At 40.8% G+C, this 19,144-nt stretch overlaps 1 protein-coding gene across 1 annotated transcript; it reads left to right on the top strand.

The window, feature by feature from the left end:
* Positions 1-534: 534 nt before the first annotated feature.
* Positions 535-1,859, top strand: LOC110925350. The gene is made up of 3 exons (XM_022169305.1): positions 535-634; positions 691-1,376; positions 1,485-1,859. The coding sequence occupies exons 1-3, from the start codon at positions 535-537 to the stop codon at positions 1,857-1,859; spliced, it is 1,161 nt and encodes a 386-aa protein (XP_022024997.1).
* The last annotated feature ends 17,285 nt before the right edge of the window (positions 1,860-19,144 follow it).

The following is a 19,144-nucleotide window of genomic DNA, read 5'->3' as shown; positions in this document are numbered from 1 at the left end:
AAAAAAAGATGATGTCTTTCGTGGCCGACCAGATTGCTCGCGTCGTGCGCAATATCGTCTCTGAGCTCCAATGATCAAACACTCCTCCATCCTCTGTGGACTCAAAGGCCGAAAAGCAAAAGTCTACTAAGTTCAGCAACAAACATTTCATCTCTTGCAATCCTAAGTCTTTCACGGGCAATGATGGGGTGACTGCTATGCTCGAGTGGTTTTGACAACATTGAGGTTACTTTTATTAACAGCGAGTGCCCAGATCATCTAAAGACTAGGAGTGCGACTGGAATGTTCCAAGGCAGAGTGTTGGAGTGGTGGTCGAATGAGAGAAACATCCGTTCCAATGAAGAAGCATATGCTCTTCCATGGGCTGAGGTGCGAGAACTCATGATGCTCGAGTTCTGCCCTCCTCATGAACAATTGAAGCTTGAAGAAGAGTTTTGGCATTTGAAGGAGGTTGGTGATGATAACCTGGCTTATACTACCCGATTCAAGCAGTTGAGCTTGATCGTTCCTCACTTGGTTTCTACTCCCAAGCAGATGATAACCAAGTACATCAATGGTCTACCTCCTGCGATGCGTGATTCAAATGAAGCAGCTCAACTCGACACCATTGAAGAAGTCTATCGTCTGGCATCAAGTTTGAACAACAACCACCTGCGTGATAAGCAATTTGCTACTCCTGCTGCCTCTAAGTATGCAAATCAAGTCACCCAGCAGTCAAGTGGCAGCAAGAACAAGAAAAGGAATCTCAGGGTTCAGGATGCAATGCTATTGTTCCTACTGCTAACCCTGCTGCTAAACCTGCTCCTGCTACTGCTGCTGATAACCCTGCTGTTCCAGAAGCTAAGAAGCAGTACACTGGGCCTTACCCCAAGTGTGCGACTTGCAACTTTCATAATCCTACTGCTTCTGCATGCCGTCTGTGCACCAACTGCAACCGCTCTGGTCACACGACTCCCTACTGTCGTCAAGCTAACGCTGCACAACCAGCTCAGCAAGCCCCAGCTCAGGCAGTTCAAGCAGCTCTTCCCGCTCCCCTACAGAATCCCAAGCCGGTCAATGCTGTTCGTGCATGTTTCCAGTGTGGAGATACTATTCATCTTCGTAATCGTTGCCCCCAGCTGAACCAAGATCAACAAGCAGCCGCTCATGGACGAGCATTCAATCTCAATGCTAATCAGGCTCGCAACAACAATGATGTGGTGAATGGTATGTTTCTCGTTAATAATCTTTATGCTTCGATCCTATTTGATACTGGTGCCGATAAAAGCTTTGTGTCCGTGGAATTTGAGTCTTTGATAAACTGTACACGCTCTAAGTTACCTAAGTCGTTCTCTGTTGAGGTCGCCAATGGTAAGTCGATTCTTGTTAATTCTATTGTGCGTGATTGTTCCCTGACTCTTAACGATCACGTATTCTCTATTGATCTCATACCAATGCGGTTGGGTAGTTTTGATGTCAATATCGGTATGGATTGGTTGCGTAAGAACCATGCCGAGATCGTTTGTCATGATAAGCTTGTTTGTCTTCCTCTTCCGTGTGGTGATGTTTTGAATGTCTATGGAGACCGACCCTCAAAAGGACTGAGGCTGATGTCATGCACACATGCGAGCAGATACTTACGTAAACAGAACTTTGCCTTCTTGGCCCACGTGGTGCAACAAAAGGGGAAGGGGAAAAACATAAGCGACGTTCCAGTTGTGTGTGATTTCACTGATGTCTTTCCTGAAGATCTTCCTGGTCTTCCTCCGCCTAGGTCCGTTGACTTTTGTCTTGACCTCGTACCTGGCGCAACTCCTGTCGCCAAGGCTCCTTACCGTCTTGCACCTTCCGAGATGCAAGAGTTAGCCAGCGAGCTGTAGGAATTACTCGATAAAGGTTTTATTCTTCCAAGTACCTCTCCGTGGGATGCTCCTGTTTTATTTGTCAAGAAGAAGGATGGCTCATTTCGTATGTGTATCGACTACCGTGAACTTAATAAGCTTACCGTGAAGAATCGTTACCCTCTACCTCGTATAGATGACCTGTTTGACCAACTAGAAGGCACGTCCTGTTTCTCTAAGATCGATCTTCGATCTGGATATCATCAGTTGCATGTCCTCGAAGATGATATTCCTAAAACCGCTTTTCGTACTTGTTATGGACACTACGAGTTTGTGGTTATGCCTTTTGGGCTGACCCACGCACCCGCTGTGTTCATGGATATTATGAATCATGTGTGTAAGCCCTATTTGGATCGTTTTGTGATAGTCTTTATTGATGATATTCTCATTTATTCTAAGTCTAAAGCTGATCATGCTCGTCATTTACGTCTTATGCTTGAACGTCTGTATGCTAAATTTTCTAAGTGTGAGTTTTGGATCGATGAAGTGCAACTTCTTCGTCACGTCGTTAGTAAGCAAGGTATTCATGTTGACCCGTCTAAGATCGAAGTCGTGAAGAATTGGAGTACGCCTAAATCCGCGTCTGATATTCGTTCTTTTCTAGGGTTGGCTGGTTATTACCGCCGATTCATCTCGGACTTTTCCAAAATCGTTGTACCTCTTACTACGCTGACACAAAAAGAAAAACCTTTTGCTTGGGGTCCCGAGCAAGAGGAATCATTTCAGACTCTTAAAACCCTTTTATGTAACGCGCCTGTACTCACTCTACCCGATGGGAATGACGATTTCGTGGTATATTGTGATTCCTCAAACCGTGGATTGGGCTGTGTGCTCATGCAGCGGGACAAGGTTATCGCTTATGCTTCTTGTCAACTCAAAGTACATGAGAAAAACTACATTACTCACGATCTGGAGCTTGGTGCAGTTGTTTTTGCGTTAAAGATCTGGCGACACTACCTATAAAGTACAAAATGTGTGGTCTTCACCGACCATAAGAGCCTTCAGCATATCTTTGACCAGAAGGAACTGAACATGCGACAAAGACGTTGGGTGGAGCTACTTAACGACTACGACTACGAAATTCTCTATTATCCTGGCAAGGCGAATGTAGTGGCCGACGCTCTTAGTCGTAAAACTCATTTTACAGCTATTCGTATCTCTAGTGACCTCCATGCGTGTGTTCGTGAAGCGCAGTATTCGTCCGCTAATGAAGGTAATCTAATGGTGGAAATTCGTGGTGCTAGTGTGGATCAGCTTGAAACTAAACCTGATGGTCTTTAGTACTATCTCAATCGCATCTGGGTGCCAGATCGCGATAACCCACGTGAGCTCATTATGAATGAAGCTCACAAATCTCGTTACTCTATCCATCCAGGTGCCGATAAGATGTACCAGGATCTGCGTATGACTTATTGGTGGCCTGGCATGAAGAAGGACATTGCTGCGTATGTTTCTAAGTGCCTTACTTGCTTGAAGGTGAAGGCTGAACATCAGTGTCCTTCTGGACTTTTGGAGCAACCTAAGATCCCAGTTTGGAAATGGGATAGCATTTCTATGGACTTTATTACCAAACTTCCCCGTACGCCTTTTGGTCACGACGGTATCTGGGTGATTGTTGATCATTTGACCAAATCGGTGCCACACCCCAACCGATGGCGGAAACATCGGGATGAGACGTACAAACTGTTCAAAGACATCATAACACTAAATGTGACAATATAATTAAGTTTCATTTATTAAAATTGCAAAGTTTCATACATTGTCATAAAAAGGAAATAACAAACATCAAACATAGTTTATTTCAAAGGTGGGTTTCTAGGCCATCCTATTCATTTCTTCAAATCTTGATTCCTCATCCTGCAGTATGCATTTAAAATAAAGTCAACAAAACATGTTGGCGAGTACACAAGTTTAAATATAGTATAATATGTTTGAAATAGTTTAACATGATCAAATCCACGTGAATACATGATTTCATATTAACAGTTATACTCGTAACGATGATATCTATGTGTTCAAACCAAAGTTTAACGCAATTAACATAGCCTAACCCTAGAAGGGTGGTAACATGAGTAACATAGAATAAACCTAACAATACCCATAATATTATGGGAGGGGCGTTACAACCTACAGCGCTGCCATTGTTAGGGGAGGCTTGCAAAGTTAATGAACACACAGTCATAAATGTTTAACAGTAGCATAACACGATTAACATGAGTCAAATAGATTCACATGAAATGTGGATTTATAGTGCAAAAATGTTTAACATAGTGTGTTTGATATAGAAATGCATACAGCACCCAAAGTGTGATAAAATAGAAAATGGGTCATGTATACTCACAGTGATTGCGTTGCGATGTCTTGTGAAATAACGTGCGAGGAAAAGAATTGAGAACCAAACGAGTGGAAAAGATTATCCTAGATATGAAAAAGTATCGCACGTAAATGATCAAATTAATATTTATAAGTTAGATAAAAGATCCTAATATTTATGGTTTATGAGTTAATTGATTTCATAATATAATTCATCCTTTAATGGTATAAAGAAGTATAATTTAAATTGTTGTTAATTAAGTTATTAACAAAATTCTAGAAGTTTTTTATTCTTAATAGAAAGAAAAAGTTAAGGTTAAAAGAATAATAAAACTTGTTACTTTGCTTAGGAAAAGGATTTTAAGTAAACTAAGTAAATAAATAACAACCACTAGACCGTGACAACATAATTGAAAGGTTTTTGCACTTATATTTTATTTATACATTTCTTAACAGTGTTATTTTCTTCATGAAAAGAACCTTACGTATTTGTTATCATTGTTAACTAATAAAAAATCATCAACAGTGAACTGTTTCCATGATATGAAATCATATTTTCTTGGTATAATTTCTTAAATATATATATATATATATATATATATATATATATATATATATATATATATATATATAAAAAGAGAAAAAATATTTAAACAATAATGGTCTTGTTTTATTTAGATATCTAATTTAGTTTTTTAAACAAAAGAGGTCGGGTCACGAACCCACGCCTCTGTCTTGTGTTATAATTCAATTTTTTTTATATCATTTATATATTTATAAAAATTATAATCTTCTTCTTCCTTAACAGAAAGCACGATAAAATATACTCACTTGTTTGTTTGAATTCCCATATGTCTATTTCATGTTCCTCCACATTAGTTATGATTTGTTTATAACAACAAAATATAAAAACGAACAGTTCTGGGCGGTTTAAAGTTTAAATTCGCGATATTAATGAGATGTTAAATACAATGGTTTCTGGAATTCATAACAATAACGAAGACAGCCCAGTTGGTTAATGCGCGTGTTTGAGAACTAGTGGTCGCGGGTTCGAATCCGGTTCCCACGCGTATGAAACCCATTTTTTTTATAAACAGTTAACTGACTAACTGGGTTAGTCACTAACGGGGTTAGTTCAATTAACCAAAATACTCAAAATCATAAAAAAATCAGTTTTTAATATTTATTTATTTAATTTTAATTATTAGTTTATTTATTTAAAATATTAATAAAATAATATAAAAATCAGTTTAACCCAAATTTTGATATTTTTACCGAATTAACGTATAAATTCCCAATTTTCGTACGGTTTAGGGTAATCTCTTGGCAACGATGAATTTAAGAGTTGAGATTAAGATGAAATTTCACTGTTTTTACGTGTTTAACATAGTTTATCATGTTTTTAATTGTTTTGACAATACCTAGCATTCAAACACAAATATGGATAAAATCACGCACTTTCATTATGATTTCAAGTCTCGAGTACAATTTTGGAATAGAGTCAAATACCACAAAGCTACAACTTACAAAAATAGAAAGTACAAGTAGACTTGCCAAAAATGGAAAGATTGAAAAATACGAGATGTCACAATCGGCCCACTTTCTTCCTATTCGTGAAGTTATAAAGTGGAGAAACTTGCTTGAATCTATACCGATGAGATTATATGCCATCATGGCATACCTCTTGACATAATCTCTGACCGTGATAGTCGTTTTACTTCACGTATTTGGCAAACGTTTCAATCCGCTATGGGTCCACACTTGAATCTTAGCACAGCCTTTCATCCTCAGACGGATGGACAGACCAAGCATACTATTCAAACCCTAGAGGATATGCTCCGTTCTTGTGTCATCGACATTGGTGGTAACTGGGATGTATATTTACCATTGATTGAGTTCTCATACAACAACAACTATCATTCTAGTAATCAGATGGCTCCTTTCGAAGCTTTGTATGGCCGCAAGTGCCGATCTTCTCTCAGTTGGCATGAGATTGGTGACAAGCAGTTTACTGGCCCTGAAATCACTCAAGAGACAACGGATAAGATTCTTCAGATCCGTGATAACTTGATCAAGGCTAGGAGCAGACAAAAGAGCTATGCTGATAATAGGCGTAAGCCTCTGGAATTTGATGTTGGTGATCGAGTTCTTCTCAAGGTATCTCCCTGGAAGGGGGTAGTTCGTTTTGGAAAGAAGGGAAAGCTCGCTCCTCGCTATGTGGGTCCTTTCAAGATACTCGAAAGGATTGGCAAGGTGGCGTACAGACTCGACTTGCCACAAGAACTAAACAATGTGCATCCAGTGTTCCACGTCTCTAATCTACGTAAATGCCTAGCCAACGAGGAACTTCAGGTTCCCCTCAAAGACTTGCAAATAAATGAAGCTGTGCAATTTTTGGAGAAACCGGTCGAAATTATGGATCAAGCTATCAAGCGTCTGAGGCGCAGCAAAATTCCCATTGTTAAGGTTCGATGGGAAGGAAAGTGTGGCGCCGAATTCACTTGGGAATTGAAATTGATATGAAGGCCAAGTATCCGCAGCTCTTTGAACAATCTTCTTCTAAGATTTCGGGGACAAAATCTCCTAAAGGAGGGGAGACGGTAACGCCCAGCGTCCCTAAACTTTAGACTTTTGGCAAGATTAGTCCTTGGGCTTTACCTATTGTCAATGTTAGTCCTTAATCTATGTGTTATTGTCTAAATCTATAAATACTTGGAATGCCTATGTCTATATATATACTTGGAATGCCTAAATCTATGTTGGAATGCCTAAATCTATGTTAGAATGTCTAAATCTATGTTTGAATGCCTAAATCTATTCGGTGCTTGACTCTTTAGACTCGTGAAACTTGATTCTTGGTTGAACGAGAGACTAGAGTCTTGTCACTGGCGGAATCTATTAATCTTGAAAACTTTTGGTGTTTATGATGTAATCTAGTTATTCTCTTACCAGATAATACGCAACGCTTAATCTAACTCGCGAAACGAATCATGGACGGGAACGCGGAAAGGGTGGATTGACCGAGTGGCAATCCGATTGGATGACCACCCAATCAGATAGCCATCCAATCGGATGACCACCCGATCGGATGGTCACCCGATCGGACCACCACCCGATCCGTGCACACTGCCCCTCTTCACCCACTCCGACACTATAAATAGGCCTGTCACATCACCTTTCTCAGTGATGTGACAGCCTTGTTCGACCAGACGCACGCACACTAAATTTCTCCATTTTCTTGGCGATTTCGGTACGTTTTAGGCTAGATCCTTGTACTTCCTTGATCTACACTTCATTCTCTATGTGATTCACCTTTGAAATCACACTTTTCACCGTGAAATCTCTCGGATCTGAGGTCTTGAGGGTGATGTCATCATGGTGGTTTGTACAAACTGCTATATGATGTCATTCCTGGTAAGATCTAGCTCGGATTTAAGGAATTTCAGGTGTTTTGCACCAAATCTAAGCTAGATCTAAGATTTCTCATAATAAAACTTAATTTTTCTTCATCTCTCTTTTATGTTTCACTTCAAACGGTGGAACCCGGATACAAACGAACTGTAGACTTGATTATTAGTCTGGAGTTGGTTTGGAAACAGATTATTACTGAAGAATACGACCATGGAACGGATTCCGACATGGACCGCTGTAAACAGACGATTGACCGGACAGGGGTGATTCCCATCCGATAAGGACGGCTGTAAGATGGCGAGTTTACCATTGTCTCAGTACGTCCCGGGCCATCGTCGTTAAGCTGAAAACTTAGAAGTTTTACAAAGTGATAAACGGAACAAGGGTCACTCGATCGAGTGACAACCCGATCGGATGACCATCCGATCGGACAGCCACTCGATCGGGTAACAGTTGTCCAGCAAATTTAAATACTTGAAACTTTTTAGAAAACCTAGAACCTTGGAAATCTCAATCGAGTGGCAACCCGATCGGGTAGCCATCCGATCGAGCTGTCATCCGATCAAGGTGACTAGCTCACTAAACTTTATACTTGGATCAGGTGGTGACCCGATCAGATAGCCCTCCGATCGGACAGCCATCCGATCCCTCCTCACCTTGTGGGATTTGAATCAAGTGGCAACCAGATCGGATGGCCATCCGATCGGGCAGCCATCCGTTCCTCACACACTTGCCACCCGATCGACTGGCACTCCGATCGGATAGCCATCCGATCGGACAGCCATCTGATCCAGTGACTGTTTCCGACACTTTACGCAATATCGTTTTTCTGCCCGACTCTTATCTGTTGTAATCTAATCAGGCTAATTCTAAAAGAGCTCCCTTTGATCCAATAACAGTCTATACTGTTAAGCAATCACTGTGAGTATACTCGATCCCTTTTTGTTTTAAACTTTGGGATGTAACATGTATTCTATAAACTACAATACTTGAGACTTTGCAAACTAAACTCTATCCTACGTGTATGTGAAACTTGTGCATTCTAGTATTCCATTTTGTGCTATGTGACGTTTAATCCAGGGTGTGTAGTTCCGCCTTAATAATAGTAGCGCTATAGGGGGTGCACCTCTCCCATTATTCTCAGGGGGTATTGTTAGGAGGGTTCTAGTTTACCTTGATTCTTGGGTAAACACTAAAGCATCGGGATACTTGGGCTATCACTGCGTGGACTGTGACACTTGCACGGCTGAAACTACTTTTATACTTACATTGTGGATATGAGTTGTTTTGATCTATTATTCTATTATCAAACTTGTATACTCGCCAATACTTTTGTATTGATATTTTAATACATGTTGCAGGATGATAGGTTGCTATGGGAACACCTGGAAATCAAGCTAGGACGATGCCTAGAAACGTCACATAGTTAATAAGACTTTGAACAATATTCGGTTTTGATGTAATTTGGTACTTGTTGTGTTGGATGTTTGTTTTAGACTATTATGCATGAAATCAATTTAAACTTTATTGAAATATCTAGTGTTATGGAACTTAATGAGCAATCTGAACGCTTAGTGCTCGCACCCCGATGTTTCCGCCATCGGTTGGGGTGTGACATGGAACCCTAATAGTAATAAGTAGGCGTGTATTTTGGAATAAGGGATATTTTCTATTGGTTTTAATTAATTCATGATGGTCGTTTGGTATTCCTTCATGCTCCAGCTATTTCAAATTTTGAATAATACAAGATCGGATCGGTTTATACATATGGCTCGGTTATACCGGTCGGTTAACCATTACTTTACAAACTAGCAGGTCGGTTCGGTTATGGCGGTTATGGAAATGTTGAAAACCATAACCGACCCATTAGTATCGGTTATCAAAAAATTAAAAACCGACCCGTCGGTTTTCCGTTCGGTTTTTCGGTTATGGGTCGGTTAATTCGGTTTTATGCACACCCCTACTTATTCTAATTATCATCCTCAAAATTTTTTCTTCTTATACACTTGATTATAAGATTATGTAAATCTCGAGATTCAGATTCAATGTTTTTTGCATACATCTCCCACATTCAGTACTAATGACAATATATCTTTTGTTGTGGTAATAGAAGTAACACAAACCAAATCAACGCGTTTATGATCAAATTGATGTTTTGAATACAATTAATAAGTCCACATCAAAAATTTGAGAAAAATCCATGACAATGCAGTTACTCTTTGAGTGGCTTCAACCCTTTTAAACTTTAACCCAATTCAATTTTGGCTTTTTAGTTTTTAATTTTGCACATATCAAGTATATAATTGATCTGATGTTCGAACTAGAATCTTGAACATTCACTAGAAACCATAACCACTTCGAACACACATCTATCCCATAATTTACAACCAAAACCAACATTTTAATCCAAGCCCTAAATGTCATTGAAGCAAGGCTGATGGAGGAGCAAAAAACGACACGTGTCCTGGGCACATATCAAGTTTTTGGTGTTGTTGTCGGGGGCACAATGATTTCGAAAACAATCTGAATGAGTAGTACAATTACTTTTTAGTTTTTGTGTGTTACATGCTACTTGTGCCTTTAGTTTAAGTATCCTAGTGCTTCTAGTTTTGGTTTAAGATGCAACCAAACATTGGATCACTGATTTTGTGCATATGTCAGTTGAAGGAGTTTTTACGAGCATCATTAGAGCAACTATTGCAGTAAACAATTTCGCTATTCTACCCTAGATCATGCACATGATCCAAATATATCATGTCAATTGATCTCGTCGATGAAAACCTGAATACTCATCTTACTTTGTTTTTCAAAATGTGCGACGCATTCAAGATAAGATTGCTGATATTACTAAAGATGAGGTGAGGCATTTCCCATTCTCTCTTATTGGGAAAGCAAGATCATGGTTGAATTCACCCCCACCCGATTAATCACTACTTGGAATGAAACAATAGATGGTCCTCAACACATTCTATAATGGGTTGTTTACACTATCTATGCAGACTTTTGACTCAATAGCTAGAGTAGCGTTCAACGAGCTAACTTCTATCAATTAGAGGCGTAGTATCAATGCTTATGCATTACTTTGAAAAGATCGCTACTAACGTTTGCCCATATTCTATAACTCGAATTCAAGTCAAGAAAGTCGGTAGCCATTAACTCGATTCCAACACCATGCTTGAAGACTTGAAGCTAAGGTAGAAGCCATTGTTGCCCAAGTGGAATGTTTTCTTACCATCGAGAAAGCATGTGAAGTGTTTGAAGGATCTCATGCAACATCTGCTTGCCCTATTAAACTTCTACAGAAGAAAATAAGAATCACTAATTTATTTCTTTTTTAAGGGCAATGAATCATTTATTAGTTAAAAATTATTATTTAAATTAATTCTTAAATTATTCTTTACTCTATAATTAGTTTTGCATGTTTTAAAAAATATCTTTTATGAAAAAAGTCTTCCTTTTTTTTCATTCAACTCTATGCATTTCCTAAAAAAATTGGATAAGTTATGGTGGTTTTACATATTTTAAATTACAATTTATAAAACTTACGACGTAACTTTTCCGTATTTTCTAAATATATCCTTACGACGTGTTTTCTTCTGCGTCTTGACCTGCAAATGCACCTGCGATGTATTTTCTATCTACATTTACAATTAAAAAAGCGGTCCACCTCAACATGCCCACAAATTTAAAACTTTTATATATATTCAAAGTTTATATTTTATGGGTCCTTATTTTCTATTCGCTCAAGATCCACAAATTTTCAGAGACAACCCCGACATGAAGTTTCGAGAACTAAAAACCCAATTCAAAACATCGAAAAGACTATCATGCGCTTCGCCTAGAAATTCAATGACCAAAGATCAAAGATTTGGTAAAAGTTATCAAAAAAAAAAAAAAAAACTTTCACGTGGATTTAGGGGAGTGGGGGTGGTCATCACTCATCACTCCTAACTTTTTTTAAGTCCTTTTTTTTAGAAATTAACAATAAAACACTAAAATTATAAATTTTATTTAAATAAAACATAAATTACATAGCAAAATAAAAAACAACTAAACATTGGAAAAAAAAAACTTAAACTAAACGGGTGGCATCTCCCAACCCAACCTTTCACAAATCTCGTGCATTTGTTGAATTACGACCGACTTAAACAGTTCGTCGAGATGGGCGTGTGGCTCACACAAGATTTTTAAATCATTTTGTCTTTCTACCGTTTTCAAGTGTCCCATGTACGCGTGCTCGCGTTCAAGTTTTTTGGACACAAGTTTTTCTCTTCTTTGTTTGGAGTCGCTAATTTCCACCAATTTCGCCTCTTCGATTCTGAAGATCGACTCCGCCACCGCTTCCTTTCCATTGCTTGACGATTGACCACTTCTCTTGCGGCGCGACCTTGTAGGTGTATCTTCTTCAATGGGATCATCAGCGGGTTGATCGGGTTCGTCAAGGGGGTCGTCGTTTAAATTCATTTGGGGCAAGTTATCCGACACGGATGTCGTGTAGTTCCCCGACTCGGAGGTCTTTGATCTTTTCGGACCTCCTTTATTTTTTGGAGCCGTAGGTGTAAAGTTGTTCTCACTAAGTGTCCTACCAATCGGATCGCTATCCGATCGAACGACCGTTCGATCGACAACCTGAAGGGTAGAAATAGTTCTCTGTTTTCAAAATGCTACAACGAAAACTTCAAAGCCATCATACAAAAACGCATCCTTACCAAACAAATGTCCATCCAATTGAATGGCCATCCGATCGCATGACCATCTGAACGGATCAACTGGCCATTCGATCGGATTACCATTCGACACCTGGTCACTATGCACCGTTTAACACGCCGTTATTTCGCTTATGCTATCGTTAACTGTTCAGGATAATCTCTCAGCACTCCCTTCAATACAAGACAGTGTTTACTTGTTAAACGCTATCTGTGAGTATACTCGAACCCTTTTTGCTTTACGCGCTTTTGGGTGTTACATACGTTACTTATTCTAAATCACAATGAACACACAACGCAAACACTATTTATACACTAACCGTTATCGCATGCTACGTGTTATTCGACGAATGATTGTATGTTATGTTAACACAGTGATTGTTGCCTGACACCTTAGCAACGATAGTACTATAGTTTGGACTCAGCACCTGTCGTGGACATGGGTTGTAACACCCCCAAAATTCCACCTGCGGAAACCTCGCGAGGCGTGTTACGCATCAGAGTTCGAGCCACCAATCACATTGAACCAATGATAGATATTAAATAAGTCATGACATTAACTACTATTATAAAATGTCAACATGTTATCAATTCTCAAAAGTTGTGTAGCGGAAGCATGTATTAATTCGTTTAGTAATAGTTTCACGATAACATTCAAAATCAATGTAACGTTTATAAGTCACCCAAGAGTCTCGATCCATGACCACTCCAGCACTCCCAGATAGCAAGTCCAAGTTCCAAACGTTAATGACCTACAAGCATGCAAACAAGTGTGTCAGACTACGCTGGTGAGTTCAAAGTGTTGCTTACGTGTTGTGTTACCAGTTATATGTTAATGCGATTCAATGATACGTTACGATGTTGCTCAAGTTAGTTACCCTAGGGACTATGCCCTTACGTAACCGAGGAGTGTGCCTCTTAGCAACCCACTATGTTGTCCAGTTAGTTACCCTAGGGGAACCGCCCTTACGTAACCGAGGAGTGTGCCTCTAAACAACCATAGTGAAACCCAGATAATTAGTACCTAATAGCGCTATCAACTAATCACCCCCATTGCCCTCAAGGCAATAACCAAAACCGATTAAGTTATTTACCCAACGTTTCCCTTCCAAATGTTTACCAGTTGTCCCAAACCACCGGGACGCATGCTTGAGAAAATGCAATGAACTCACCTTCGGTTGCTCGGTAAGACTTAGTTACTTGTTTTCAGTTGTTCAATCAAATCCTATCGTGGATTACCAGAGACAGTCAGTTACACGAATTCACAACCCACATGCCTAGTTACATGTACTACTCAAACAACAAATAAATAAACATATAGCATCTTGTACATCCTACTAAGCATCCAGATCAGGGTCATGGTATATCTACAACACTAGTTCATGTCTCATATTCTATTTTACGCATTTAATAGTGAATACCATTTGCAAATCCACATAACAGGTTAGTCCTACCCAACTCCCCAGGTTCGGGTACCCATTACCCGCCCCCTTATGCGGCCCGTGTTACCCAATTCACACTTCAACCTAAAGTAGCTCAGTAACAACAGTAATTAGCGGCCCATCATTAGCAAGCTTGATCAAATAATTCACACTTAACAATCAGACATGTTCATTTAGTCCCTCAACCCAATCTATTAAGTGCACAAGTCCTTTGTTCTAATTGGCCCCTTTAACCCCCTCATGCCATTGGACCTAACTCCTATATCCCATCATGGTTTGATAATGATTGTCAGTAATTATTCGATAGGCCATATGATCTCAGTATCAATATTCATGCACCAATTTAATTCAGTAAGCCACATGGGCCGACAAGGATATAAATCACTTTACTTCTATTGGGCCGAACAATCCACTCACCTATATGTATTTTAAATGTCTTGCCTATTAATATGATAATGTCACATGCTGATGTTATCAAAACACATGACATATCACTATAACATATACATACATACCAACCGCCCATAGTCACCTTGAAGGTCCAATGACTTAATACTATTCCTTTGACTAAATTCTATCATATCATGTGCTTATTATCATACATAGAGTTTATTATCGACAATAGTTGGACACACATAAACAAGAATTGATCGAGCAATATCACTAACCAGGAACCGAGGATGTAACTCGAACAAGGGGGAAAGAGATCTTCTACGTCAGATGTGAATCAACGAAGGGGAGAGGTAGGGTTGCTTCTATTGCCGTGCGTAATCGAATGTAAGAGGAATAGGGTGAAGTTTGTTATGCTTTTAAACTACATCAGATTAGATTTGGAATATAATACGTATGGGGGGTGTTGGGCCGGTTAACTTGGTTAACAAGGAGGGGCCGGTGGGATATATAATCGGTCATGGGCTCAAGCCCAAGTATATGTATTTATGCGATCCATAAGTATTTTAAGTGGGCTGATTCATTAATTAAACATAATCATGTGGGCTGATAAGCCCAAACAATGTATATAGTTTGATTCGTATGGGCCGGACTAGGTTACCCGTTTAACAAAGCAAAGTTCATGAAAGAAAATAGCGCGGAATCGAGATTACAAACTAACCTCGGAAGTTCGGGTTGTCACATCATCCCCAACTTGAAGGAAATTTCGTCCCGAAATTGGCAAGTGTCAAGTATGAGAGAAACGAAGTAAGAAATCAGAGTTGTTGCGGGTTTTGCTCAGTTGTGACATCATCCCCAACTTGAAGGAAATTTCGTCCCGAAATTCACCAGTGATATCAAGAGTTGGTTCAATTCCTTGAACAATTGAGAACATTGAAGTTTTAACCCATCCTTTCGTTCCTATGTGAACTTCAGTCCACGCTACGAAGTTTAACAAGCTCTCACGATTGTCATATGACTCATGCTAGCGGACCTTGACTTCTTAGCCCATGCTTTCGATAGATTCCCTGACATATACAACTGATCTGATGACCTCAAATTCCGGTAAGGGTATCTCCAAGATTTCATCGGGCAACCACTGCCTTAAACCTAGGGCATACATGCCATTACGATAGTTATCCCGTTTCATCAATTAGCCTGAGTTTGTGAGCCAAGTCACCGTTTGTTCCAGTAATCCGAATGTCTCACGCGTCGTAAAGTAAGGTTGCCAAAGAATGGGACCCAAATGCGTCCAGTTATGTAGTAAGCGTCGTCTGCCTTCTGTTCTAATCGCTGTCGTGAGCCACGTATGGCTTCGGCTTTGACATTTTCGGGTTTCAATGCTTCCACCTGAGCATTTCGTATTTGTGCTGGAAGGCTAGGCTGAATCGTAAGCTGTAGCACTCGCACGCGCCGAGGTAAAGTGTCCTTCCGACTGAGGGCGTCAGCCACATCCTTGGCCTTTGCCTGGATGGTACTTGATAACGCATTCGTAATCGTTCAGTAGTTCAACCCATCGTCGTTGACGCATGTTTGAATCCTCCTGCTTAAGAACACGCTCGAGACTCCTGTGATCGGTGTAAATCGTGCACCTGGTACCGTACAGGTAGTGTCGCCATATCTTAAGCGCGAAAACTGCAGATCTCAACTCTAATTCATGCGTCGTGCAGTTCCGTTCATGAACCTCATAAGCAATGACCTTGTCGCGCTGCATTAACACACATCCAAGACCTTGGACGGATGCGTCACAATATTCTACGAAATCGTCCGTGCCCTCTGGCAATGAGATAATAGGTGCGCCGCAAAGCCTATCCTTTAGGTGCTGAAAAGCAGTCTCCTGGGGATCTCCCCACGGTAGGTGACACCCCTCCGTGTCAGTAGTGTAAGTGGCTGCGCAATCTCTGAGAAGTCCTCGATAAACCGTCTGTAGTAACCTGCCTCACCCAAGAAATGGGTGTATCTCTTGTTGGCGTACGTGGTGCAGGCCAGTTCCTGATCGAGTCTACCTTGGATGGATCGACATGGATCCCATCCTTGTTCACTACGTGGCCTAGAAAGTAGACTTCACGAAGCCAGGAGTTGCATTTCAAAAAAAAAACTTAGCGTACAGTTGTTCCTTCCGAAGAAACTCCAAAATAAGGTGTAGATGCTGCTCGTGTTCCTCCTGGCTCTTGGAGTAGATCGGAAATGTCGTCGATGAAAACAATGAAGAACTTGTCTAGTTAGGGTTTGCACACCCTGTTCACAAGGTTCATAGATACAGCAGGTGCGTTCAATAATATCAAACCATCCATCATATCAAACATAAAGTATAGTAGCTAAAGTAATTCATAAAACCCAATACGATTGATGTTCAAACCAAACTTTGTTTGAGTAGCGAAAACATAATAATGAAAACCCAAAATAAGTTATAAGTTCAAATATCGTTCATTGCGTCCCCTTGTCCTAACACGAAAGCTCGACCTCTTGCCCCGTTGCCATTGCTGTTGTTTCCAGCATTGTCGTTATTCTGGCGGTTGTTGTTGTTGGCGTTCTGGTTTAACTGAGGGCAATCCCGTTTAAAGTGACCCTCATCACCACACTGATAGCACCCCTTCCTGAAGCCCTGGTTCTGCTGGGGTGGTTGCCCCTGTTGTCCTTGGTTCTGCTGGTTCTGTTGCTGCTGGTGTTTGGGTTGTGAGGCCCTACAATCCCTGGCCTCATGGCCTGACTTACCACATTTGTTACACGTCCGACCACACGATCCCCAATGATGATAGCCACACCTGTTGCATCGTGGCTTCCTCCCTGCATACGAACCCTGGCTGTGGTCGCTTCCCTGGCCTGGATTGACAGAAGACGACTGGCTGATGTTGCGGCTGCCGTTGTCTGGCCTTTTCTGAGTCTGGCCAGCACCAGATGCTTTGTCATGATCACTCCACTTTCGCTTGTTATCATTAGTGGACGCAGTGGCAGTGGGTGTGGCAGCAGTAGCGGCCGAAATACGCGGAGGTAACGATTCGCTTTCCACCTCTTGGTCCACAATCTTATGAGTCAGACGAACAATCTGTGTCAAATCATTGAGATGGGCTGCAGTGACCAAGCTCTTCACACGCGAAGGCAACCCTTTGATGAATAACTCAATCCTCCGGGACATAGGTCGGGATAAGTTTGGGCACATGTCGGCCAGTTCATACGATCGTTTCACATACGCTTCGACTTCAGATCCAACCATCTTCAAGTTGTAGTATTCGTTTTCCAACTTCTGGACCTCGTCCCGAGGACAATACTCTTCCCTGATCAGCTCTTTAAAGTCTTCCCAAGTTGTGGCATTCGCGGCCTCAATGCCCAACAACTGCACTTGGGCGTTCCACCATGTTAGGGCACCATCAGCCAAGGTACCCGCAGCATATTTCACCCTGTCCCCAGCGGGACAGTTACAGATAGCGAACACAGACTCTGCTTTCTCGAACCATCTCAGAAGTCCCACAGCCCCTTCAGTCCCGGTGAAGGTCTGTGGCTTACAGTCCATAAACATTTTGAATGTACACGAAGGCTGGTTTGGTTGAGGTTGCGCTTGTTGACCTAATTAACGGGAGGAAACACATTATAGGAATGAAAAGACGTGTACGTGGTATAAGAGTAAAAGTACTTGGTACATTCCGTACCAGCTTGATAGGCTGCTAAAGCCTCAGCCACGCGAGTATTGATTAGGTCAGTCAGCTCAGCCTGAGTCATGGTGATGTTACCACGTCCGTGTCCTCGTCCACTCATGTTTCTATAGTTGGGAATAAACCGATTTAGGAATCGAAACGAGATAGGAGTCAAGTATCATACTGATATTTACGTACTACCAAGTTCACACATAGTAAGGCAGAACCCTTCTCACGCTCGATAAGCCTCACTGGGACTTGCATGCACCCCGCGTTATTATTAAGTGTGCACCCATAATAATAAGGCAATTTGCATGTTTATCTCAGTGCCTCTTAGCTTGCGCTCAAAGCTTCCCCCGTTCAAACAACACAACAGATGATATCATAGTTCTATGGTTTACATGAGTCGAAAAGTAGTGTCACACTATCAAGTCACTATGGTGTTAAATGTTTCAGTTCATGTAAGCTGTGAGTGTGTGACTGCTAAGCAAGTAATGCATAAAGTGAGAGAGAGACGAACCTTGCAATCTGGAGCTGAGTGTCATGATCGATTTTCGAAGTTGTTCGGTTATAGTCTGGTTTTACAAAACGTTTTAAAACCTAGTTCTCTATAACCAGTGGCTCTGATACCAACTGTAACACCCCCAAAATTCCACCTGCGGAAACCTCGCGAGGCGTGTTACGCATCAGAGTTCGAGCCACCAATCACATTGAACCAATGATAGATATTAAATAAGTCATGACATTAACTACTATTATAAAATGTCAACATGTTATCAATTCTCAAAAGTTGTGTAGCGGAAGCATGTATTAATTCGTTTAGTAATAGTTTCACGATAACATTCAAAATCAATGTAACGTTTATAAGTCACCCAAGAGTCTCGATCCATGACCACTCCAGCACTCCCAGATAGCAAGTCCAAGTTCCAAACGTTAATGACCTACAAGCATGCAAACAAGTGTGTCAGACTACGCTGGTGAGTTCAAAGTGTTGCTTACGTGTTGTGTTACCAGTTATATGTTAATGCGATTCAATGATACGTTACGATGTTGCTCAAGTTAGTTACCCTAGGGACTATGCCCTTACGTAACCGAGGAGTGTGCCTCTTAGCAACCCACTATGTTGTCCAGTTAGTTACCCTAGGGGAACCGCCCTTACGTAACCGAGGAGTGTGCCTCTAAACAACCATAGTGAAACCTAGATAATTAGTACCTAATAGCGCTATCAACTAATCACCCCCATTGCCCTCAAGGCAATAACCAAAACCGATTAAGTTATTTACCCAACGTTTCCCTTCCAAATGTTTACCAGTTGTCCCAAACCACCGGGA

This window comes from Helianthus annuus, chromosome 12, assembly GCF_002127325.2.
Source record: "Helianthus annuus cultivar XRQ/B chromosome 12, HanXRQr2.0-SUNRISE, whole genome shotgun sequence".
Lineage (NCBI taxonomy): Eukaryota > Viridiplantae > Streptophyta > Magnoliopsida > Asterales > Asteraceae > Helianthus > Helianthus annuus.
Note: the sequence above shows the minus strand (reverse complement) of the source record. Positions and strands in the feature narration are given on the sequence as shown.